This window comes from Manis pentadactyla, chromosome 5, assembly GCF_030020395.1.
Source record: "Manis pentadactyla isolate mManPen7 chromosome 5, mManPen7.hap1, whole genome shotgun sequence".
Lineage (NCBI taxonomy): Eukaryota > Metazoa > Chordata > Mammalia > Pholidota > Manidae > Manis > Manis pentadactyla.
In genome coordinates, this window is record NC_080023.1 from 32,199,678 (window position 1) to 32,225,897 (window position 26,220).

Genomic DNA, 26,220 nt, shown 5'->3' on the forward strand with positions numbered 1-26,220 from the left:
TTTTAAAATTCTCTTTATTATTTTTCCTACTTACAAAAGAAATACAGATTCAATCTAAGCAACTCCAACATTACAGAAATTCATAATATAGAAACCAAATACTTCCTACAATCCAACCTCCCAGACCCAAACCACTGTTACTCCATCAATGTACTGGTATACATTCCTTTACAATTTTACTTCAATGTATAATCCAACTTACTATAATTTTCTCCATACCAGTAAATATAGGGTTACCTCATTATTTTTAATGACTGTGTAATATTTTATTGCATTAATATAATTTATTGAGTTAATCCTTATTTTATAACATTTGAGCTGTTTTCAGTTTTTCATGATTATAAACAATGCTGGATGAAAACCTTTTTACAATAAACCTTTGCAAATGTGTTTCTGTAAAACACATTCTTAGAAATCCTTCGAAGAACTGACATGAATGAATGATCATGTTTCATTTTAATAGATATTGCCAAATTACCATCAGAAAGGTTATATCAACTTATATACCAACTGTGAATATAGGCCCCAATTTCCCTAGGTTGTGGGAAGGTTTTATAGGCAGTCTGTTCTTACCAGAGAGATTGTAGAACCTTGGGGTTCTTCATTCAGCTCTGTAAATGTTTGTAGTTCACATATCTCTCTGGTTTCTAATGAATTAACTTTAATAGCAGCTTGCAGATTTTCCCAAAAAAGTTCACATTTATGCCTATTCTTGGGCCATTCCAAGTAAGCTTTCTTTTCCATGAGAGCTTTCAGCATAGGATACCTGGAAGGAATGCAGTAGAGTGGAATAGGTTCCAATAAGATGAGAATTATGTGATCAGAACTTTCATGGAGGAGATTGTGATGGGCAAAGTAAAGTTCATAATGGCACCACTCACTCTGGACAAAGTTGGGAGACAAAACAAAAATGGACTTCTGGCTTTTCTCAATGTACTTTATGATATTTTCAGTAACATTCTTGCCAGGGTCAAAGTTTTCCTCATGAAGGGAAATCAAGACAAAACTATCTTCTTTCTCTAGATTGGGGATCAATTCATGCTTCACCCAGGCAGAATCGTGTTCACTATATGAAATAAACACTTGGAGTTGGACATTTCTCTTGAGTTGTCTTTGGGTTGTTTTCCTAACCCTGTGCCACATCCACATCCATTGACCTAGCATCCTGAGATACCTGAGCAGATCAAAGTGATGGCAACAGAAGGCCACAGTTATTCCTAGAACTAGCATGATAACCACAATGGTGATAATCAACAGAGCTGTGTTGCAGGATAATTCAGGAAGATGAACATCCTTTAACCGGGTCCCCTTTAGATTCAAAGGGTATTCACAGATGTATGAATCTGACCATCCAACCATCATGCCCTGTGAATATTTTTCAAGCTGAATGAAATCTCTTAATTCACAAGTACACCGGAATGGATTTCTTCCTGCATTTAGAGTCTTAATTTTCTGGCAACTCTGAAAAAAATCCAGAGATGGGCTAACAATTAAGTTCATTTCAATGTTCAGAATTGAGAGTCCTCTGAAATTACTGCATCCAGGAAGATCAGTTAGAAAATTAGAAGCAAGATTTAGCTCTTGCAAGGACTTCAGATGAATTATCTCTTTTGGGACAGTTTGAATTTTGTTATTATTCAGGTCAAGTATTTGAATACTTCTGGGCAAGCACCTGAAAACAGAATCAGCAAATTTATTGGATGATAGGTTCATAGAGATCAACGTTTCTGGCCAAAAGCAATTTTCATCATATTCGTGTTGTAGCAGATTTTGGCTCAGATCTAAGTGTTTTAAGGATGTGTTGTTAGCAAAGCAACTCACTAAGGAAAATGTCTCCAATTTATTGCCTTTCAGAATGAGAGTTTCCAAATGAGGCAATTGGATAGGGTTTTTAAACAGGTCATCTGTTAAGATATTATTAGCAAAATTTAAATACTGGAATCTTGTAGGATAAATAGGGAACAGCATGTGTGGCATTTGTGCATCTGATATTGTCAGGTTTTCTATATCCATTTCGGTAAAAAGCAAGTAAACTCTCTCTTGTGGAATATAAAAAATTCGAAAATGTACATGCTCCAATTTTATAGTTCTCATCACAGTATTTGAGTAATCAAATGACTTGTGGTCAAGATAAACCTTACCTCCAAAAGTCACATGTTGGATTTGGAAGTATTCTACTGATGTATGCCAAACAAATTGGAAGATGAGGAGAAGGTCATCCCAGAGTACATCAACTTTATTAAGTAACAGCATAGATGTCTTAGAATTCGCTAAAGTAAGGTTTTGTTGAGTTTCATAACTTGCAAATTGGCTTTTGCCATCTATATTTGTCATTTCTAATATTTTTGAAGTCTTGATTCCATCACACAAAAGAACCCAGAAATTTGTGTTCATTGGTAAAACAATGTGAAGCTTTGTCGTGTTTAAGATGGGCAGACTACCTTCTTCATAATGGGAAAGAGTTCTCAATCCTAAGAAGAAAGTATTTAGATGCAAATGAGAAATTTTCTGGAAATCTGATTTTTGTATTCTTGCCCCGCTCAGGCCTAGGATTTCCAGGTATGACATGTTACCAGTCTCCTCACAGATAGGCAAAGTATCAAAGTCATTGAAAGAAAGATCTAAATGTCTGAGACCTACCAGTGAATACCAAGTTACAATCCTTAGTCTGTTGTGAGACAAATCTAAATATCTTAAGTCCTTGTTGAATTCAAAGATCTTGATATCCAGCTCTTGGATTCTGTTATGGCACAGAATCAAAACTTTCAGTTTAGAGACAGCACGAAAATCTGAACTCTGGAGTTGAAAAAGGAGGTTGTAGGATAAATCCAGCGTGGTTGTGGTTGGGATCAAGTCTGTGGGAACCTGTTGTAGAGACAAGTTGGAGCAGTTGGTGGTCAGTTCCCTTTCTTCTGGCAGTTTTGAGGCCCATCCATGCACTGACATAATAATACTATAAAATATGTGAATGCTTCTGATATGTCTCATTGTAATTTCAAGGATTTTACCACTGGTTTCTGTATATGAATGATGAAGATGAGTTCAAAATCCTAGAAAGAAAGACAGCATACAATGTTTAGTGGTCCTCTGGTTTGTTAAATCCTACGGGACTTTTTTTTTTTTTTAATGCCAGTATCTAACTGTATTCACCAAGAATTTGGAATAGGGCCAACCTGTACATTGAGTCTTTGACTTAATCTTAGAGCCCAGAGATTTCCAGGTCAGCTACCTTGTCATATCCGCATCACTGAGGCCAGTCAGAATTCCCGGAGGGAGAAATATAATAGTTGGCAGAAGTGTCTCTCTCCCAGTTTAACTTAGGAATTTCGTGACCAGGTCATACTCAAAACCCTCCCTCTTCCCCTTTTGATAGCCTGTAGACTTTAAGAAAATTCCCCCACCAGAGTGTTATATTTGTTCCACTGATGGACCTGTACTAACATCATATTCACTTGCAGTCCATAGTTTACATTATGGTTCACTCTTGGTGTTGTACATCCTGTGGGTTTGGACAAATGTATAATGATATGTATCCACCATTGTGGTAGCCTAATGCCCAAAGAATCCTTTGTGCTATGCCAATCACCCTTTTCCACCACAACCCTTGGCAACTACTGATCTTTTTATTGTCTCCACAGGTTTGTCTTTTCTAGAATGTTCATATAGTTGGAATCATACAGTATGTAGCTTTTCCAGATTGGCTTCTTTCATTTATAATATATATTTACATTACTCCATGTCTCTCTATGGCTTGGCAACTCATTTCTTTTTAGTCCTAATAATACTCCATTGTCTGGATATACTACAGTTTATTTATCTATGCACCTACTTTAGAATAACTTGGTTGCTTCCAAGTTTTGGCAATGATAATAAAGCTGCTATAAATACCCATGTTCAGGTTTTTGCATGAACATAAGTTCTCAATGAAAGTAATTTATCACTGAATGCTGCGAGCCCCTGAATTAAGATCATGGAGTTGTTAACTTTTGTATTTGTGGACATAGAGAGTCCCTTGAGCTAATATCTGACTTTCAACAACACTTACCCATATAAATGGAATGTCCAAAATATAGAAATAAACAGAATGGTCCCTATCCTTCTGCCTCCATATGTCTTCAGCTTGGTGGCATAAGCAATCTGGAACACTGCCCAAAAATAGCAGTAATGATAAACCAGTTTCCATTTCTTAGAGACTTCCTGTGTGCCAAGATAGGTACTATCTCACTCACTTACCACGAAACTTTGTGGGGGAAGCACTGTTACCTGCATTGTACAGATGAGGGAATGAAACTCAAGGGTGCCGATTTCTGAGGGCTTTGAGAGAAAGGCTGGCTTCAAGTTGCCTAGACGCAGAGGCAGTTTGAGAACTAAGATTTTCACAATATCCATTATTCAAGAGAATTGTTGAGCACCACCTTGTTTAAGCCACTCTTTTGTTATGGCAGCCAGCCTACTTCTGACTAATGTACTGTCACACTTAGAATAAAACCCAAACTCCTAGTACTTACTGGTCCACAACACCCTCTGAGCTAGCTGCTCTTGCTTCCTTCCAGTGTCTCTCTTCATATTACTCTTCTCCTGGCCCTCGTACATCTAGTCGCACTGCCCCTTTGCCGCATCACACTTGCTCTGACCTTAGGGCCTTTGCTTTAACTTTCCCCTCTTCTGGGGATCTAGTCATTTAGATCTTGGCTTAAAGTTTATCTCATCTAAGAGACCTGACTTAACCACCTAAGGTGGCCAATTTGCTATTAGTTCACATCACCTGATTTTATTTTTCTATAAAACAGAGCACTTATTGCTCTTTGAGACTTTTGTTCATTCATTTGTCTAGTGACTATCCCGTCACCTCACACACCCATAAAGAAGGGAGCTGATGATCCTGTTCATTCCTTTATCTCCAGCACATAGAATAATGCCTGGCACATATGCACATGCTCAGTAAATGTTTTTTAAACATATATTTGAATGAGTAAATGATTTCAATTTTGTATCCCTTTGCACAAGGTGGTACATAAAATGTTCTCAAAAATGTATGTTGAATTATAGAATTTGTGTTGTGAATTCCTGATATGGTGCAGTGTATGATGGTTAGTGTTAGGAACTGATAGGTCTGTGTTCAAGTCCAATCTTAGGCACTCACTGGCTGTGTTAACTTAGACCATTTATTTAACTGCTGAAGGGTTCCATTTTTTATCTGTAAAATGAGTTTTATGCAGGGGAAGAAAGAGATAATGTATACAAATCACTTTTATTGTGCTCAGCATATCACAAATAGTAGCAGTTACTAGACCAAGACCAGGGTGATTTCAGGTACAAATTTTGAGAGGTGTCAAGAAACTCAGACACCGAGACAAATAATGTTTTAATGAAATATTCTTAAAAATTAAAATTAATGCAAAAATCCATGATGAACAAAATATCAAAATTTTTCATAAAGACAGTATCATTATTACTGATTTTTCCTTTGCCACAGCTCCAACATAACTTGGCAGGATACTGGCTGGTCATTGAGCTGACAATGGTGTTTTCAACATTATGATCTTACAAAGCACTTCAATTTGTAGCAACTTCAAGTAACTAGGTCTGGAAACTATGGCCCTTGAGAAAAGCTGTGGATTTTAACCCAGTTCCTTTCTCTGCAATCTCCTGAGTTGAGATTTCATAGCTTTCACCTTTTCCCCACCTCTTTTTCCTATCTAATACTACAACCTCATCTGGAATTTATTCTAAAGAAGAAAGAAAAACTAACTCTTTTTGAGTTTCTCTTAGTAGAACAAAAAAAGGGTCCTATTTCTCTGGCAATGACTGTGCACTATGGCATTTCATGAAGACATTTGAAAGGAGTAAGACATAAACTTTTGATGAAAGAGGCATTCAATAAGTATTACGTCTTATTATTCATATTTCTATTACTATGCTGAAAGCAGGTGTAAAGCAGAATGACTTTCTTTAATAGTTTATGCTTTAAAAGTCCAAGTCAAAAGATACTGTGAAATGACCATAGGTGATGTGCCAAAGAATACTTAATCATCAAATTTCCTCTTTTCCCAATGATACAAAAAAATGGAGAAGGGTTTAAAAACTCATTGAATGTTGAATGATCTTTATAACATAAGAATAAGAATGACTGACATCTTTTTGAGTATTTCCTACAAGCTTGGCATGGAGCTAAATGCTCTCCATACATTATCCTGTTCAGTCCTCTCAATAATCCAACACAATGGTAGATATTTTTATCCCTGTTTTACAAATGGAGAAGCTAAAACCTGGAGGCTAAGTAACTTGCCCTTGGTGACCCAGTGAATAAGTACAAGAGCATGGATTTGAACCCAGAACCCTTGCACGACCCAAACTGAAGGTATTTCAAGTCCTGAAATGTGTCTCTCCAAAGTGGTATGCAGCTGCCATGGGACACTCTGCTGGGTGTCACAAATTTCAAGAGACTTTGCTTAGATGCATTCTTAAGAGACTACAAATTCACAAGAACTGATATGTAACTGAGAAAAGTACACAGAACTCTAATTGATAGCTCAGTGCAGGTGGTCCGAAAGAAAGCTCTTCCATGAATCAAATGCCTAGATGCTACTAATCATTCTCCAGTCTACCGCACCATGTGGCTATCTTTGTCCACCTTGGACTTCCAAAGGAAACTGAATGAAATCCACGCTGCATAAAATCTGTCAGTTATGCCCCTACTTTTAGACATAGAACATAAATGCAGAACTTTTAATCTAGCAAAGGGGCAACAAATATGCCTTAAATAGCCAAACAACAGATGTTATTAACATGCATTACAGGAAAATAAAAACCAGAGGAAACTGACCACAATGCCTTCTCACATGGGGTGGGGAGGGAGGAAGAGGCCACCAGGGCAGCTGGCTCTGACAGCGAGATCAACCTCGGTGATCACATCCTGAACTATTCCATTTCAAGGTTTGAAATGCCTTCGGTTTGGGTTCTGGAAGGAACGAGCTAGACTGGGGTTCAAATCCATGCTCTAGCACTTACTCACTGGGTCACCACGGCAAGTTAACTTAACCTCCGGGTTAGAGTTCCTCCATTTGTAAAGTAGGGATTTAAAAACAGCCACTATTTTATTGGGCTGTTGAGAGGATCTATCCTGGGTAGAGCGACTGACCAGGTTTAATCAACAACCAGTGAAAGGAATCACAAACCCTCAAGCTCCCATAAAACAATTACTCAGATCAGTAGCCCCAAGGTCATTGACTAATGAATCTTTAGATTAATATAGGCAAAATCATAAATACTAAAAATCCAAAAAAGGCTACTATCTTCCCAAGTACATGAGTTCAAATGATTTCTTCCTTAAAAAAGACCCACACACGCTTATTTCTTTTTCATGAGTTTTAGAACAAACACAGCTAACAGTTCTTACCCCCCGGGCTTGCAACGTCTCTGCAGGTGTGGGTGGTTCCTTGATATTGGCCACAGGAGAGATTGAATCAAGTTTTTCTGTGAAGTTTAAGCTCCTTTGCCCTCTACTGCATGCTAGTGGCATTACATGTTGTATAAATTCATTATAATCTTTAGAGCAGTCTTTTAAAAATTGCAGTAAGATGCACATACATGCGTAGTAGAATTCAGTTCATTTGCATTGTTGTGCAGTCCTCACCACTATTCATCTCTAGATCTTTTTCATCATCCCAAAATGAAATTCTGTAAATAACAACTCCCCATGATCCCCTCTTCTCAGACCCTGGTTCTGTCTCTATAAATTGGCCTACTGTAGGTACCTCATGTAAGTGGCATTGGCTTTATACAATATTTGTCCTCCTGTGACTGGCTGTTTCATTTAGCATAATGTGTTCAAGGTTCTTCCATGTTATAGTACATATCGGAATTTCCTTCCTTTTATTTTTTTTATTAAGGTATCATTGATATACACTCTTATGAAGGTTTCACATGAAAAACACTGTGGTTACTACATTCACTCATATTATTGAGCACTCCCCATGCCCCATTGCAGTCACTGTCCATCAGTGTAGCAAGATGTTACAGTCACTACTTATCTTCTCTGTGCTACACTGTCTTCCTCGCAACCCCCCCACACACCATGTGTACCAATTATAACCCCTCAATCCCCTTCTCCCTCCCTCCCACCCACCTTCCCCCACCCCTCCCCTTTGGTAACCGCTAGTCCCTTCTTGGAGTCTGTGAGTCTGCTGCTGTTTAGTTCCTTCAGTTTTGTTTCGTTGTTATACTCCACAAATGAGGGAAATCATTTGACACTTGTCTTTCTCTGCCTTGCTTATTTCACTGAGCATAATATCTTCTAGCTCCATCTATGTTGTTGCAAATGATAGGATTTGTTTTCTTCTCATGGCTGAATAGTATTCCATTGGGTATATGTGCCACATGTTCTTTATCCACTTATCTATATCTTGGCTATTGTAAATAGTGCTTCAATAAACATAGGGGTGCATGTGTCTTTTTGAATCTGAGATCTTGCTTTCTTTGGGTAGAATTTCCTTCCTTTTTAAAGCTAACAATATTTCATTATATGTATTTACCACATTTTGTTTATCCATTCATCCTTCAATGGACACTTGGGTTGCTTTCATCTTTTGGCTATTGGGAATAATGCTGTTAGGAACATGGGTGTACAAACATCTGTTCAAGTTCCTGCTTTCAATTATTTTGGGTATACACGTAGAAGTGGAATTGCTGGACCAAATGGCAATTCTATGTTTAATTTTTTGCAGAACTGCCATCCTGTTTCCCACAGCATCTTAGAGCACTTTGTGCCTTACTCCAAGGTTCAGATCAATTATCTGGTGCATCAAATGGAGGTGGGATCCCATGTGGTGATAAAAATAGAAATGGTGGCTCCATAATTTCAGCAATCTGACTGGAAGAGAGTGAGAAGGAGTTAGCTAGAGGCTTATTTTGAAGTGATGTGATAAAAACAAGCATGGTATTATTTTATGTAAATGGCTACCTTTTATGTAAAAGGGACAGATCAACTTTTTCAAAGCAACAATTTTGAGGTTTTATTTATACTTAAGATTCGGGTGATACTGTTGGAGATCACTAGTGAAGATGAGAATTTCCAAATGTATTTGCCCACAGGAGGAATGGTCAATTTAAAAAAGAATGATTATAATAAGTTCATATAAATGCCAAATCAGGGAGGGGATCTGTTCTTAAAACTCTCTCTCTCTCTCTCTCTCTCTCTCTCTCTCTCTCTCTCTCTCGCGCGCGCACACACACACACACACACACACGAGTCTCCCTCTTACTCCTCCCGATATCAGGATTCTGCCTGCCATATTTGTCCCTTCGCATATGAACTGCACTGAACAGAGGGCCTTGGTTTACCTCAAGTGGGTGGAGGTTTTGTTTAAGGAAGGAAGCGCGGCGGCGCACTGCCCGGCCTCACCGAGATCTGGGACAGCGGCTGCCACACGGCCCCGGTGCTCAGGCCGTGTTGTTGTGCAACGGCTGCTCTCTGCTTCTGACTCCACTTCTCTTCAGCTCTTCCTCTTTCTTAGGCAGCTTCTCCTTCTACTCCCAGCTCCTCTTTATTGCTGCCTTCACTTCTGTTTTTCCTACAGCCTCTCTCAGCGTCAGGGCTCATAGGCGGGCAGAGGCTCGTCCTGCGGGTGCTTCCCCCACGATAAAAGATCTGATTGGTCATTGTCTCACCATCTGAAACGGAGCATCTCTGTTGGGCAGAGGACCGACCCATGGCCACCTAATAGTCTGCTGGCCTATTTTACGTCTTGTCTGTGATAGGGCCTAAGTCCCTGATCCAGGCAAGTAGAAAAGCCACAGGATTCCAGGCTGTCCACTGGGTGGAAGGAATGGGGGCTGCTTTCCCCTAAAGCCACAGTGGGCTAGCTCAAAATTTAGGATGAAGTATCAATGAACGGAGTAAAGCTTCTCTAGTTTAATTATAAATACCAGTAAGAGAAAGTAGTGACACAGGTTATTTTTTTCTGCATTGTATTTCTGAAAAATAAATAAAAGGTAACAAAATTCTCACATGGTTAGGAAATTCAGATACCATTGTTTACCATTCAATGACTACACTGCAATATCAGGAGAGGAGAAAATGTTCGTCTGGATAAATAAATAGTCTTAAATATGCAGTGGGAACCTATGAAAGACTTTGCAGAGATTTGCAAAATACTTCATTACCAAGGACAGGACCAGCACTGTCCAATAGATAAGAGATATAGAAATAATATAAATTATATTGATATAGAAATAATGCAAGCCACATAAGGAACTTTAAATCATCTAGCAATCCCACTAAAATAGACAAAAAGAAACAGTCGAGTTAATTAACTAATATATTTTATTTAATCATCTTCCCTCTTAAGTAATAAATAAACCTTAAGTATAAGTAATGCCTCAATTTGGGTGTACAAATATCTGTTCTGCTTCCTGCTTGCCATTATTTTGGGTAGGTACCTAGAAGTAGAATTGCTGGACTATATAGCAATTACATGTTTAATTTTTTGCAGAACTGCCAGACTGTTTCCCACAGCATCTTAGGGCACTTTGATGGTGCCTTACTCCTAGGTAAAAAAGATTAAAGAGAAAATGGGAGGTTTTGAAAAGCAGAAAGGATAGCAGGTCAAAAGGAGAAAGCAAAAAGATGAAGGAAAGAATGAGGAACAACAAAACTGAGAAAATGAGGATAAAAGGCAAGGGACAGGAAAGGAATGGAGAAAAAAAGGGAGAAAATAAAATGTACAGGCTAAATAAGGGAGTGGCAGAGAAAAAACTGGGGAAGGAAAGGGAGAATGTCTGATTTCTCATCCAAGTGCCAGTTATTATTATAACTTTATTAATGAGTTGCTTAACATTTATCCTGGGTCAAGTTCTAGAGAAACCCAATCCTATAATAAACATCCTGTAAGACACAGCAGCATGAGGAATTTCCCTGGATTTCCTTGTTTGCATCCAAGCCATGTGCCATCGTTTTGACTGAATATGAAAAAATTATACACTGAATCATGCTTACTAAGATATCATTCAATTTATCCAGAGGTCTGCCAGAGTCAGCTTATGACAGCTCATGAGAACCAATATTTGACTTTCAAGAATTTTGTGAGACAGCTGTTAAAACAATCACAATAAATTAAATTAGACATACTTCTAAGTATGTCTAATTTAAATAAACTGTTAAAAACAAAAGTAATAGGTACTCAAAACTCATCATTTCCTAATTATTTTACTATATATTTACTATTCTTATGCTCTTGAAGTTATTTAGGACTATTGTATCAGTATGGTGGGAACACTACACAGTGATGTATTACAGGTGCATCTCCTTCCAACTCCACCTTTAATAACGTCATGTTGGTACCTAGAAATTGACCATGGGGAGAGTATTTATTCCAAGAAATTGGCCAACACCAAAAATCAGGACTTTATTGTTTTGTCAGTTTTCTAAACTTATGAGAGTAGTGGAGAAAATACTATTTGTCATAGAGCATTTTCTTTGAGAATCTGTTGTTAAATATTTATCAGCACACTACTGCATCTAGTGTCATTTATTTCTAATTTTAAAAAGAAATCATTTCTCTAACTAAAATGATTCACTTTTTAAAAGAGCTGTCCCTTACTTTTGGTTAAATCATTGTTCAGTGTTTATATTATTATGGCCTATGTACACATTGGGGCAGTACTAGAAACTATATTATATTATGATTATACTTCTCAGTTTTCCTCTAGTTAATAGTTGCCTTATATTTTGTTTTCTGTGTATTTGTGATATTTCCCCCGCCTTCCCAAATATCTCCTAAGTCAAATTTTTTGAAAGATCCAATCTGTCACATGACTACCATCTCCCCAGACCTTGCGTCATCCTGCCCCAGCATGGACTGGATGTGCTCTAGGCCTGCTGCAGTGCTAACATCCTCTGCCTGTGATGCTGCCAACCTTGCAAGTCCTTGCTCCTCTCTACCGTATTCCAGCTCCCCTGCTCCCTAGAATGCCTAGCATCTGGCTTGTGGAAGTAGAATCCAGGCTGAGGTAGTTTGTCTCTACAGTGCTCCTCCTGCCCTCTAGTGCACTGCCAGCTCTAGAGTGAACAGCCAGACCCTGGCCTTCCACACATTATACCACTGATTTCTTATAACAACCATGAGAGGTACCATTAGTCCCACTTTACAGATAAGGAAAAGGAGGCTGGGAGAGGTTAAGTATTCCATCCAAGAAAACGGAGCTACAGAGAAATTAAGCAAGGATTTAATTCCACAGCATTTGTTGCAGAACCCAGCATTATAACCTCCATTTTTTACTACTTCCAGCTCAGATGAGACCTAGTTTTGATCTCCCAAACCCCATTTCCATTTTTTTGTCAGTTGTAAATTTTTCAAGTACAGAAAAATATAAAAGCAAACACAATCACTAAACACAAGCGAGCAATGATAGTTTTTGTATACTTTCATCTGTACTTTTTTATCTGCATATCTTTAACATACTGAAACTATCCTGTAAATACAATTTTGTATCCTGTCTTTCATTTATATTATAATATAAGCATTCTCTTCTGTTGATAAAAAGATTTCCTATACATTCTTTTTTAGATTGTAGTAAAAAATACATAACAAGTTTACCATCTTAACCCTATCACTGTTCTTAATGGTTGAACACATCACTAAATGCATCACAACACAAAATTGGAGTGTTTCAGATTTTCACCGTTAACAATAGTGCTGCAACTAACATACTTATAAATAAGTATTTGTCTGCATTTCAACTTATTTCCTTAGGATATAGTCCTAGAAGTGGGATTACAGGTCAAAGAACATGATAACTTTAAAGCTCTTGATATATATGGTCAAACTCTTTGCCCCTCTATTAACACTAGATAAAATACCCATTTCACTGCAGTCTTGGTAGTATAACAGGCTGATAAAAATGGAACTATTTTAATTTCAATTCAGTCAAGGCTCCTGGAATAAAGTGAGATGAGATAACTGGTTTTGTAACCCTTTGCTGACTTCCAACCAATAAAAGGGGTTGGAGAACCTGAAAGGAGTAAAGCTACGAGGACTTTGGAGAGAGCTTTTTGTGTGTTATGTGTTGCATTTACTCTCAAGAGAGGTGGGTTGGTTGTGTTCCCTCTTACTTCAATCCTAGGAAAAGGGGCTTCAGTGGAACCACATGGAAAGCTTGTTAACTCTGTACTTTGGAGGACATATTTTATTGTAGCCAGACTTTAATTCATACCTGGAAACCTAAAGGTCTTGGCTAGTGACTCTAAAGGTACATTTTACAAATAATCAAGTGTAGGCTTAGAAAGTTTTAGTAAATTATCTGAAGTCATTCACAAGTAAGTAATGGGCCTAGAATTGAAACCCTGATATTCCAGATAAAGGACTGCATATTTACTCTTTTTGTAATATTCCTTTTTTACCTGTGATTTACCCCTTATCTTCTCATTTACCTCTTATTTTCCTTACCATATATTTGTCCCTTCTTTAACCTGACTTCTTTATCTTCCAACTTGGGAATTCTTTGGACAATTTCAACTGCCTAGCATCCTCCTTAAAATTATGTATGAGATCAGATATTTATATACAGGATTGATCTAATTTCTCAAATTTTGAGTTTGTTAGTTAAACTTTAACTGACTTTATGGCTCCATTTAAGGACTTTTTTTAGACTTGCAAGATGTAATGGGTTGAATTGCATTCCCCAAAATTCAGTTGTTGAAGTTCTAAACTCTAATACTTCAGAACGTGATCTTATTTGGAAATAGGGTCATTGTAGATGTCATTAGGTAAGGTGAAGTCATTAGGGTAGGCCCTAATCCAATATGATTGGTGTCCTTATTAAAAAGGGAAGCTAGGATGCGAATAGGCATGTAGGAAGACAATGTGAAGAGGCACAGAGAGGCGTGGTCATCCATCAGCCAAAGAGAAGGCTCTTGGGACAGATCCTTCTCTTCCACCCTTCAAAAGGAACTAACCTCGCAGGCAACTTGATATTAGAATTCTAGCTTCCAGAACTGTAAGGCAATACATTTCTGTTGTTTAACATCCAGACTATAGTACTGTGTGACATCAGCCCTACTAAGTAATGCACAACTAGTACTGAGCAACTGAAACTTCGTTATGAAATCTTGAAACTTGGTTGTGCAATCATCCTAGAGAAAACAGGAAAACCCAGTTCTAATAACTATTGCAACTTCCTTTACAGAACAAAAGCTTTCATACATTTTTACTATGTATTTCATCATTTTAATTTGTTTTCCACTATTATGAGATTGAAGTTTAAATGGCGACTTTCCTATATTCCTAAATTCTAACTCCATAGCTTGACTTTCAAGACCCTTGACAATATGATCTTAATCTAACTTTCCATGCTTATATCTCACTGTTATTTTTCATAAACTTTATGGTCCAGTCAAATTGGGACACCAGTCCCAGAACAGGCCTGGGCATTCTTTCTTTGTTCTCATTGCTCTATTTAGAATAGCCTTCCATTCTTTACCATCCCACATGGAAAAATACTAAATTAAAGTCTTGCTTTAAGGCTCAGTGGAAAAACCAGCACTTCTAAAGTTTTTTTTTTACTCAATCTAAATGGTTTCTGAACTTCCATTGCACATTTTTGTTAATTGATTTTTATTTTAGTTATCTAGATACATGTAATGTTGTTTGACTACAAATTCCTTAGGGCAAAAAGTAACCTAGTATATGTAAGTGTTACTTGGGTTTCTCCTCCCAAAAGTAAAGACTGAGACAAGAGCTTTGTGTACAGGTCACTTGTTTGGAAAAGTAATCTCAGGGTTCAAGAATGAGAGGACTGAGAAGAATGAAACAAGGAAAAAGAGAAAGCCAATCCAAGAGTAAGTTCTTAAGCAGGTTATTCCTGTGGGTAAGTGAGACTCATTCCTACTGGGGACTCTGAGGAATGATTTAGACTATGCCTCATTTGTTTAGCAAAGAATAAAAGAGAGGAATATTTATCTGATGGCTCCTGTCCCCTAAGTGGTCGCAGATCTCTTCAGGGGATATCCCCGGCATTTCTAAGTTTGTGCATGTACCAAATGCAAATGGTTGAACAAGCTTTTACAAATATTCTGTGCTGTGGTGTTAAAGAAGCTATGGGGCATAAAGTGAGAGATACATGGTGCAGCTATGACAAGGTGCTATCAGGTTACACCTGTCCAGAACTAGCTGACAGAGTAAAATGTAGACAGAATGATTGATGAATACAAAAATGTTGTATAATAAGGCTGGAAAAATATACATGATATAGTTCATTTTTCACACTGCTTCAGTGTACTCATGCCCTACTTAATTAGTACCCCAAAGAAAGGATGCTATGTATAGAAACAGTACGTATCAACTGTATTTCTTTCTGACAAAATTTATGAATTTCATACATGCTAATTCAGACAACTAGAATCTCAGCAATATATCCAGCCACTAAAAAATCAGACTCTGAAGTTCCATTTGGCCTGGTATGTAACACACACTGGGTTTAGGTTCCCCCAGATGCAGAACCTGAGACAAGTATTCAACTACAAATAGTTAATTTCAGAGGTGATCCCAGGAAACACCCTTAGAGGATGTAAGGTGCAATAAATAGAAAGGAAATTAATAAATAATACTTTAATTAATCTGTTTCTACTGTGGAGAATCAGAATTGCCTCCTACTGGGGAGCTCATGGAAAGTGTTAAGTACACCCCAGGCTAATCCCCAAAATATGAATAAGGAAGTTGGGGTATTTATCCTCCAGTTCTCCTTCCAACATTGATGGGGGGCTGCTTCCAAGGACATCCTTCAACACTTGGGAATTGTCCTTGATGGGGGCCAAGTGAGTTCTTCTGGCCAGGAAGAAATCCCTTCCTGCAAAGAGTCTCCAGCATTAGCAATAAGCAGCATTCAACATGCAGAGGGAAATTCTGAATGGAAATTAGAACACCAGTGCTGTAGAAGTTTGCTATAAATACCCAGCTACATGTGTACAGGACATGGAGTTTCTAACACCAACCTGGCACACAGGAACATGTATTTAACAGATGCTCCTCTTGATTACATGATAAATTCAATGAATTCAGTCCTCACAAAGAAATGGGTGAACCCCCTTAAGTGTTAGAAGTTATTTAAATAAAAGTTATGTCATTTCTTTAAATTTTATTACCACATATAAATGATGAATTGGGGTTTGAAAGTACACATTTTTATCTACATCATAAATTCAAAACTGTGTTAGATTCATGTTGATGCAAAACATAGTCATTGCTGGAACTTCCAAAAGCAGCAACATTTTTCCAAAAGCAGCAGAGGAATATTTTTAGATCTATGTGTGATCTGTTTCTTTTCATTTCTCCATCAACTTAACATTAATGGATGCCCTTAGGTTAGCCCAAAAGAGTCCATGTTTGCTCTTCTCTTTGGGCCATTCCAAATAAGTCCGCTGTGCCATGAGAGTTTTGAGTTTGTGATAGCTGCCAGGAATGGAATACTGTGGAATGGTTTCTAGCAAGATCAGGATTAAGTTACTTGATCCTTCATGAAAGAGATTGTGATGGGCAAAGTAGAGTTCATAATGACACCACTCGCTCTGGACAAAGTTGGGAGACAAGATAAAGATGGACTTGTAGCTTCTCTCTATGCAGTTTACGATATTTTCCACAATGCTCTTGCCAGGAACAAAGTTTCTCTCATGGAGACAAATCCGTATATCTTCTTTTTCTAGGTTTGGTATTAATTCACCTTTTACCCAGGCAGAATCATGTTCACTGTATGAAATAAAAGCATGGAACTGGAGAGTTCTTTGGAGTTCTTCTAAGGGTATGTTCCTAGCCCTGCGCCGGGTCTGAGTCCACTGACACACCATCCTGAGGTACCAGGGCAGATCAAAGTAGATACAGAGGACAGTCACAGTAATGGCCAACACCAGCCCAGTGACTGCAATGGTCACAATCAGCAGAGCCGTGTTGCAGGTTAACTGAGACACATGAAAGTCCTTCAGTGGGGTTCCCTTATAGTTTTCTGGATAGTCACACTTATAGGACTCAGGCCAACCCTCTACCACTTCACTTGATACTTGCCCTATACTTTGGATAAATTCTCTTAGCTCACATGTGCACTGGAATGGATTATTCCCTGCTCTTATGGACGTAATCTTCTGGCAGCTCTGGAAGAAGTCAGCTGAAGGGTCAGAAATGGAATTATAGTCAATGATCAGTACAGAGAGACTGTTAAACATACCACATCCAGGAAGGTGGGCTAGAGAATTGAAAGCAACATTGAGTTCTTGCAAAGCTTCTAGTTTCATGACTGGTTTAGGAATGCTCCTTATTCTGTTACGGTGAAGATCAAGTACCTTGACTCTGGGAGGTAAACATCTGAAAACAGAGTCAGTAAGCATATTTGAAGACATATTTAAACTTAATAAACTTCTAGTCCAAGAACAATTTCCTTCATATTCATCAAATCTTAGAGAATTCTGGCTAACATCCAATTGTTGTAGAGACTTCATCTCCTTAGTCATATCAACAATATTTGCAAGTTCCTTTAATTGATTCATTTGTAAACTAAGTGTCTCCAAATTAGCCAAGTTTCCACAATTTTTAAAAACCGTGTCTGTTAAGAGATTATTGGAAAAATCCAAATACAGAAATGGGCTAATTTGGAATGGGCAGACCATATGGACTATTCGTGTACCAGACACTGTGAAATTTGGGATGTTCATATTTGAAAAGATTTCATAGATATAACTTTGTGGAAAATTGAACACGTCACTGACAACTTGGTGTATAGACAAGGCCTTCAGTGAAGTGTGAGAATAATCAAAATCTCTGGAATTAAGTTGACCTCGTAGTTTCATATTTGAAATTGAGAAGTATTCTATGCTTGTATGCCAAACCCACTGGAGGATCATAATAAAAGAGTTCCAAGTTGTGTCAATGTTGTTTAAAGCAAGATTTGATAACCTAGAGTTCTTTTGAAGTTTTGACATAACGTTTCGGAAAGAAATACATCCATTATCCTCTAGTACACATTTGATATTAGACAGTTCCAGACTTACTGCAGTGCTGACTGACACATCCAAAATAAAATGGAATTCCTTTCCTGTGGGGAAAACAATGTGCAGACTCTCTGTGTTAAGGTCTTGAAGGCTCTCAGGGTCTTCTCTTTCTCCATAAGCATCTCCTAAGACCAGTAGAACCTTACTAATATGCAAATGAGCAATTGGCAGTACACTAGATTTTTGTAACTGTGTGGCACTCAACCCCAGAAACTCTAGTTGAGACATGTTGCCAAACTCTTTGCATATGGGCAGGACATCAAATGCATTAAATGAGAGGTCTAAGTGCTTGAAGTTCACAGTAGGGTGGCAAGAAATGTTCCCCAACTTGTTGTGGGACAAATCCAAGTATTCCAATTCCTGGTTGAATTTAAAAATACTGGTATCAAGATACTGGATGCTATTATGAGAAATTATCAAAATCCTCAGCTTTGATAGTGATAGGACATCAGAAGTCCGAAGCTCAGATATATAGTTTTGTGATATATCTAAGATTGTTGTTTTCAGGGATAAGTCCTTTGGAACATGGAAAAGACCTGTTTTTGATCTGTCAACTAAAAATTCACTTTCATCAGATAATTGGATTCTGATCTCAAGTATTAACATGCAGATGACGGCAAAATGGAAAATGCTAGAATTAGTTTTGGTCATTTTGTAACTCTAGACATTCCTAAGGGTAGTTACTATTCTTCAGAGCATCTTGATACAAAGATCCTGGAAAAAAAAATTAAATTAGTCATGCCTGACATTAAACATTTTTTACTAGAGACTCATAAAACGAAGACTACATTCCTTGGAGTCACACAACCTGAAAAGGGAAATATACAGATTGGTAAACAATTATATTACCTCTAATCAAATAACTTTTAGTAAGGATGGTGTAATGGGTTGAATGGGAACCTCACCCAAAAGATGTATCTACCTCCTGACCATGTCCTAATCTCCAGAAACTGTAAATAATGCCTAATTTGGAAAAAGGGTCTCTTTGGAGATAATCAAGTTAAGGATCTGGAGATAAAGAGATTATCCTGGATTATCCAGGTGGGCTCTAAATACAATGATAATTGTTCTTATAAGAGAAAGGCAGGGGAATATTTAATGGAGATAACAGAGACATTGAGGAAAAGCCATGTGAAGATGTAGGCAGAGACCAGAGCGATAACAGCCATAAGCAAAGGAATTCCAACAGCCGCCAGAAGGCGGAAGAGGCTCTGGAGAGAGCGCAGCCCAGCTGACACCTTGATTTTGAACTTCTCGTCTCCAAAACTATGAGAGAATGAATTTCTGATGTTTTAAGTCACCAAATTTATGGTAATTTGTTACAGCTGCCACAGGAAACTAATACAGATGGCTTTACATATTCATGGAAGTCCTGTGACCTCAACCTATGCAAGATCATTTAGAACTCAAATCGGGATTCACACCTGATGTACTTTCTACCTTTGACATATACCTCCCTGTGGCTTTCTTGAGAGTTTCCTTCCCATGTGATTGAATTTGGACTCTTCTTGCATTTCCTTTTATTACCTACACATGGTTTGGGGCCTGATTATAGTCTTATTCCAAAGGTAATTAGATCATGATAAAAGGAAATCCACTTATTTATACATGTATTTATTCATTCAGTATTTATCAATAACCTACTGGCCATATTTTGGAAACTGGAGATAGATCAGTGAATAAGATAAAGTTCTAATTTTCAAGGAACTTATTATCTGGTGGAAAGACAGAAGATAAACAAATGACTAAACATGATTTCATGTAGTGATAAGTGCTATATAGAAAAATATGTCAGGTAAATGAATCAAGAATAATGGTACGTATATAATAGTTGATAAAACTTTTTTAGGTTTAGTCAGAGAACCCTTCTCTGACAGGCTGGCACTGGGGTAAAAATGAGAATAAGTGAGTGAATAATCCAAGGGAAGATCTGGAGAAAAAGCATTTCTGGCAAAGGAAAATGCAAATGCAAAGGTCCTGAGGTGGGGTTGTGATTGGCTTGTGTGGGGCACAGAAAGAAAGTCAACATTAGTATGGAGTGATTGAGGAGTTACAGCCAAGATTGTACAGGGTATAAGATCATTACAAGAAGTTGGCATTCTATTCTGAGAGTGATGAGTGGCTGGTGAGCACTGAAAGATTTTGAGGAAAGGAGCACTTTCTTCTTCTCTCTTCAGAAAACTTTTTTTCATTCATTAATTCCCTATAAAGTGCTAGGCACTATTCTAGGTTTTGCTTATTGCACTAGTTATCTGCCCACTGTAGCTCAGATACTATTTTGTTATCACCATTCCAATGGCACATGAGACTAGAGGGAATTGTGTTGGGATGAACCCTGGAGTGTGAGACATCCCCCTCAACTCCAGAGACCCTTTTCAGCTGGGACTACATAGCTACACAGATTTTTCAAGGAACTTATTTAAAATCCCCTACAGCAGCATTACAAAAGCAAGTCATCAGTATCAGCAAAGAGTCAAATTTCTCTTCACATATCCCCTCACCCCTCAATGGGCACAGAAGGACCCAATTCAAATCCCAGAACAACCCTGGGTTGCAAAAGTTTACCCAGTTGGATATGCAAACCTATTTGTTTTTGGAGCATTGCTTGGACTTACCCTTTGGTACAGGTGCCCAATGACACCTTGGTTATCCTCATTTCTTTGAGCACAGAAGAAGGCCTGGAACACCCCTCGCATCACTACTCATGAAGATTCTGTGCAAGAAAGGGGACACAGACATTAAAATAACATGTTAAAAGTAAAGGTGGCATGTCCACATGGTGTGTACTGTATTGGCTGAAATACTCAGAAATTTCCGAATTCTTCCTCTCCGGCTTCCTGAAACAGCTACTCACACAAGGAGAAATAGTTTTAAAAAGTCAAAATAATACCCAAGTATTGCCTAGGCACCTGCTAAGATCTCAAAATAGCACCTCATATTTTTGGTAAAATCTAGATTGACATAAAATGGTTTGAAGTAAATGCAGGGTACCCTACTCATTCCTAACCCCAAGTCCAAATCTGTGGATCTTCCTAACTTCCAGCCAACTCCAGAGTTGAAGGAAGCAATGATCAGCATAGTCAGACATGGTACACAGAGAGTAACTAGAGAGACAAGGGACAGAGACAGGACCCCATGCATGGACAGGACAGAAATGCTTAGCATGTGGTGAAACCGCCACAATCAGGATGAAAGCTATCCTTGTTCTCTTAACAATAGCTGCTATGAAAGATTTAAATTTATAAAACTGCCTATCCCAAGCATTTCATGAAAGTATGGCTTCAGTTTTATGTCTAGCTAAATTGCCTCAAATGCCCTCTATTCACCCAAACTCCATTCTTCCCTTCCACTTATAGTCATTAATTTGAAACCATCTTTATTTCTGTAGTTAAGAATTCAAAGTATTGCACACATGAGGAACTGATTTTAGGCACTTAGAGGATCTTTAGATTTTATATATCAAACTTGCTGAATCAGTGTAAATCAGTGTTTTTTATCCAAGTCCTAATGACCAGCACTAAATCTCATCTATATTAGAACCTCATGACTGTTTTGCTACCAAAAAAAAAAAATGATTACTTGCCAAGTTGATTAGTAAAATGATGCTTTAATTTGAAAGTGTAAAACTATCTGTTTGGCAGAAAAATAGATATGAGCAGGGTGGAATGAGAATAAGGCCAGTGAAGCCCACTAGAAGGGGCTCAAAGAGTTAACCAGATAAAACTGGAGAGCCAGAAAAGACTCACAGAGTTCATGAGTTAATCAGTTAAAGCTCAAAAGACCAGGAGCAACTTGGCCTGGAATGTTTGAATATTACCCAGATAAAGAAAAGTATCTCAGCATAGCCTATGTCTTCATTGTGTCAGTTAGATCATGCCATTGTAAGATTTACTTTAGCCTGCTAAAAGGCCCATCTTATTCTTTAACTTTACGTATATGCTGTTTTTTCCTCTTCTAGCCCCTAATCAAGTAATCTGCAACCTGGGCAAAAGATAAGCATCATGATTAATTTAGCAAACAAACCCAGCCATAAATAGCATAGTAAAGACAGGAAGAATCCATCCTAAAGCTAAGATTGCATTTTAAAACCAAGGAAGTTAAAAAGTAAGATTCTTAACATATTCTTTAGCAAACAGACAATAACTCAGCCCACCTCAGAGGCAGGGCAGGTGGTCTTGATTGATATGCTCCTAGACCAGGAAGCTGCTATCCTGGGAAGGAATCAGAGAAGTAAATTTCTTGAGTTAAACTAATTTTGTCAAATTACCTGGAGGTCTGATAATAAAAGAGTTGTAACGTCTTTCATCAAAGATAAACATCTTGGGACCACTTAACAAATCCACATCCCTAGCCCTTTGTCACATTCTTGAAAAAAAAATCCTTAAAAGGGGGAACTCCCAACCTTTCAGGACACACCTCTCTCTCTGAGGTTGCCCCTCACTTTCTAAGTGCGTAGACTTAAATAAAAGTTTCCCAATCTTTTGGTGCACCTCTCTCTGAGGTCACCCACACTTTCTAAGTGCATAGCCTTATTAAACTTTTTCTCAATCTTTCAGGGCATGCCTCACTCTGAGGTCACCCACACATTCTCTCTTGAAGTGAGTTAACTTTAAATAAAACTTTTTCTCTGCTTCACTACTCCATCTCTGTGCTTGATTTTTTGTTGTGGCTGGGACAAGAACTGAGGAAAATAAACAATACCCACCCCTCCCAACATCTATAGGTGTGTTTATGTCAATTTTCATGATTATGATAGCTTTAGCCTCATATTATATGATACAATGTATTAATACATTTGAATTGCCTTTGTTTGGAGACTTTGGGGGCATTAAATCAGGACTTTGACTTGTCTTTGTGGATAATACCCATACAGTCTGTCTAGCCCACCAAGCTCAGTCCTGCAGCATTCACTGAGTCTTCTCTGCACCAGGCCAGTTAGCTGTTAACCACAGGTTGAAAGGATCAGAACCATTTCAAAAGCTTTTCTGTTTTGCTTCCCATATGGTTTCTGATGCCGGGGTTCTTGTTCGCTGAGTTGAAGAATGAACTTTGCAAACACTCAAGGTAGGAGAGCAAGGCAGAGACTTTTATTTAGACATAAAGCAAAAGGACAGAGCTCCTGGCTCAGGCCAGGAGGGGACAAGAGAGCCCCAGGGTGGTCCGTTGTCTAGGGGTTTAATAGGTGGTTGAGAGACAAAGGGCTAGGGATGTACACCTGATAATTGGTCCCAAAATGTTTATCTTTGAAGAGACATTAAGTTTCTAATTAGTCTTCTGGTTATTTTACTGCTCTCATTTCCTCCCAGGATAGCAGCTTCCTGGTCTGGGAGCATATCACTCAAGGCTGCCTGCTTTGCTCCCAAGGTGGGCTGAGTTATTATCTATTTCTTAAGAAACTTACTTTTTAACTAATTGGGTTTTAAGATGGAATCCTTCCTGTTTTTACCATGTTGTTTTGGGCTTGCTTGCTACCTTGCCCAAGTTGCAACAAATCATTTTTTTAGGGCTAGAGGAAGAAAAGCAGTACCTGCTTAAAGTTAGAAAAATAAGCTGGGCCCCCCAGCAGGCCAAAGCAAATCTCACAATGGATTCTCTTGCTTTGATTTTTTCCAGAGGCCCTCACACTACTCTAAGCCCATGGTCCCTGTCTCAGTTTCCATGAACTTTTGCTTTTTGTTGTAAAGAACACACTCACTTTCAACTCTTCTGACCAATTTGGATGTAGCCCAGTAAGCATTTTCAAAACCTACAATTCTATCACCTGACTGGTAGCTCGCCAGAATGGTTTCAAAGGTCTGAGAAAAAAATTTTAAAAACCTCGCAGCTCATGGGAACAGCGCCAAGAAAAAAGGAAAATAAACTTGCCCATAAAAACAGAGGAGTTGCCATAAAGAGAGCAGTACTGCCTCCAGGAGTCATTTACTTATATCCATTTTCCCCAGCATTCTCATTGCAAAGAGAGAGAGGGAGAGGAAAAAGGCAAACAGTGATGCCACCTGAAACCAGCAGCTAACAGCTCTATAAAGAAATCACAAGAAGACATCTGTGACCTAAACACTCTTCTCCCAACTCAAATATATCTCTTGAAAGCAACCGTGCCTTAGACAAGGCGCCATTTGAGAAAAAGCAAACACACAAAAAAAAACTTTCTCTGACTTGCAAGGAGCTGATGAACAAAAATGCTCCTTCATACTGCAAATAAGTACTTATCAGAAGTAACCCACTTAGAAAAACACGCAGGACTTAATTATTGCGACAGAGATTTTTGTGTCAATAACTAGTTACACCATTATTTCTTTTTATAGATTTTATAGAATAAAAAAAAAGATGTCACTTACCAAGACAACCTGCCAGTCTGTCCTGTTGGCAGCCTGTATGTAATTCAAATACTTCCTGGAACATTTATTTCCTGGTAACCACATTTAATGTTGGGGATGGGGAAAATAAAAGCTCTTTTATGCCATCTACTGAGTCCCACCGAAACTACATTACATGGTAAGTGTAAACCTATTTTCTCCTATTTATATGTAGAATAGGGTCTGTGGGGTAATTGATAGACTTGTATTAAAAGAGAGTCATATCTTTATGGCTCTTTATTTCACTACAGTCGACTCCCTATTGTCTACACTAATGAGGTGAAGGAGGTGGTGGTAATAATCCACACATGATTATTAACTGAATGCAAAATGCGTAGCCATGCTGGTAGGGTTGGGAGTGCAGGTCTCCATATATTTCAGGGGCTTTGCTTTTCCTCTTGCCTTTTGATCAGTCCCTGTTAAAAGTGACTGATAGTAGAAAGAGGTGGGGGGTGGGGTGTCAAGATCAAAGTTTCCTAAAACTAATTTATAAGGAGAGATCATTCCTGTGATAATATATGGGATGGATGCTAATCATGTCTTTTTTGACAAGTTGATTTTCAGAGAAAAATCTGGTACTCAAATTTTTTTCTATTGACATTTTCAAACTTCCTTCAAAAAGTGATTTTTAAAAACTCCATGTGAAAAACATGCTATCTAACAATCTCTTTTCTCACTTAAAGTCTAAGGCTTTCCCTTCGGGTTAGTTGTCGGCACACTGAGGGAATCCATCAATAGCATCATTTGTCTTTTAAAGTAACAAAATAACAAAACAACAAATGGGCAAATAACACTAAGAAATATGCCAGCTGTTTGCCTCTGGACCTGACCTCAGCCTAGTAAATTCATGATGTCCAGTCACAAACAGGACACGATCCTTTGCTGAAATCAGCTTTTCTACCACAGGAAGCAAGGCAACTTCCCTCAACTAAGAAAGAACATGGGATTCTTTTTGACTTGTAATACTCTCTCTGTCTCTCTCTGTGTGTTCCTCCTACCCCTCACAATTTGTTTAACAGGGGAAATGTGTCTATAAATATATTTCTGAAACTGAAAGAATGAACTTCTCTTCCCTCCACTCCTACCATTTCTTCCCTGAACCTTAACAAGAGATGAGAATGGTCTTAGCCTAAGAATTCAGTTCCTGGCTTCCAAAACGTGTTTGACTTTGTGAGCCAGGTAAAGATGTGTGTATAGTGACCAGAAAAGGGAACTCAGTAGGGCAGTAAGCAAAACCCCTGAGCACTCTGAAGCCCTGTTTCCCTTCAAACTCATCCCGGCTGAGACAGGGACGGTGGTTTTAGGTAGGGTGAGGGCCTCCGGAAAAAAAGGCAACGCAAGATAATTACTGTCAGAACAGCGTAACAACGTGCAAAGAAGTCCGTATGGAAACTCCGTGTTAAGCATTATGCAGTCAGTCACACTGATTCTCTAGGGTAAAGATACCAGACTAGGAATATAGACATTCTTCAGTGAAATCAGTTAAAGCTCAAAAGGCCAGCAGCAACCTAGCCTGGAGTGTTTGAATGTTCCTCAGACAAAAGTATCTCAGCATAACCCGTGACTTCATTGTGCCAATTAGATCATGACACTGTAAAATTTACCTTAGCCTGCTAAAAGGCCCAGCTTATTTTTAACTGTACCTATATGCTGTGTTTCCTTCTCTAACCCTAATCAAGTAGTCTGCAACCTGGGCAAAAGATTAATTTAGTGAGCAAGCCCAGCTACAAAGAGCCCAAAAACTTAAGAAGTAAGGCTCTTAACACACTCTTTAGCAAACAGACAACAACCCAGCCCACCTTGGGGGCAGGGCAGATGGTCTTAATTGATGTG

At 38.3% G+C, this 26,220-nt stretch overlaps 2 protein-coding genes and 1 long non-coding RNA gene across 6 annotated transcripts in view; 1 reads left to right on the forward strand and 2 right to left on the reverse strand.

Annotated features, from left to right (window-relative positions):
* On the reverse strand, window positions 1–24,403 carry TLR10 (toll like receptor 10). 4 transcript variants are annotated; one of them, XM_036908468.2, is made up of 3 exons: window positions 24,370–24,403; window positions 20,647–20,744; window positions 1–3,050 (listed from the first exon to the last, which is right to left on the reverse strand). In XM_036908468.2, exon 3 carries the CDS (start codon window positions 2,986–2,988, stop codon window positions 553–555), a length of 2,436 nt encoding a protein of 811 aa, XP_036764363.2. In that variant the 5' UTR covers window positions 2,989–3,050; window positions 20,647–20,744; window positions 24,370–24,403; the 3' UTR covers window positions 1–552. The 4 variants fall into 4 exon arrangements, with proteins under 4 accessions (XP_036764363.2, XP_036764364.2, XP_036764365.2 ...); XM_036908469.2 differs by lacking the exons at window positions 20,647–20,744; window positions 24,370–24,403 and adding an exon at window positions 7,400–8,036; XM_036908470.2 differs by lacking the exons at window positions 20,647–20,744; window positions 24,370–24,403 and adding an exon at window positions 6,827–8,036.
* Window positions 16,097–24,406, reverse strand: TLR1 (toll like receptor 1). Its single transcript, XM_036908473.2, has 3 exons — window positions 24,370–24,406; window positions 20,647–20,744; window positions 16,097–18,745 (listed from the first exon to the last, which is right to left on the reverse strand). The coding sequence occupies exon 3, from the start codon at window positions 18,680–18,682 to the stop codon at window positions 16,319–16,321; it is 2,364 nt and encodes a 787-aa protein (XP_036764368.2). The 5' UTR covers window positions 18,683–18,745; window positions 20,647–20,744; window positions 24,370–24,406; the 3' UTR covers window positions 16,097–16,318.
* Window positions 22,306–26,220, forward strand: part of LOC118924055 (uncharacterized) — a 6,280-nt gene continuing 2,365 nt past the window's right edge. Inside the window, exons 1-2 of the long non-coding RNA XR_005029445.2 lie at window positions 22,306–23,095; window positions 24,337–24,526. This is a non-coding gene — a long non-coding RNA (uncharacterized LOC118924055). The remainder of the gene's footprint in view (window positions 23,096–24,336; window positions 24,527–26,220) is intronic.

Coding starts and splice junctions, on each gene's coding strand:
- TLR10 (XM_036908468.2), bottom strand. CDS start 2,988: ATGAGACATATCAGAAGCATTCACATATTTTATAGTATTATTATGTCA.
- TLR1 (XM_036908473.2), bottom strand. CDS start 18,682: ATGACCAAAACTAATTCTAGCATTTTCCATTTTGCCGTCATCTGCATG.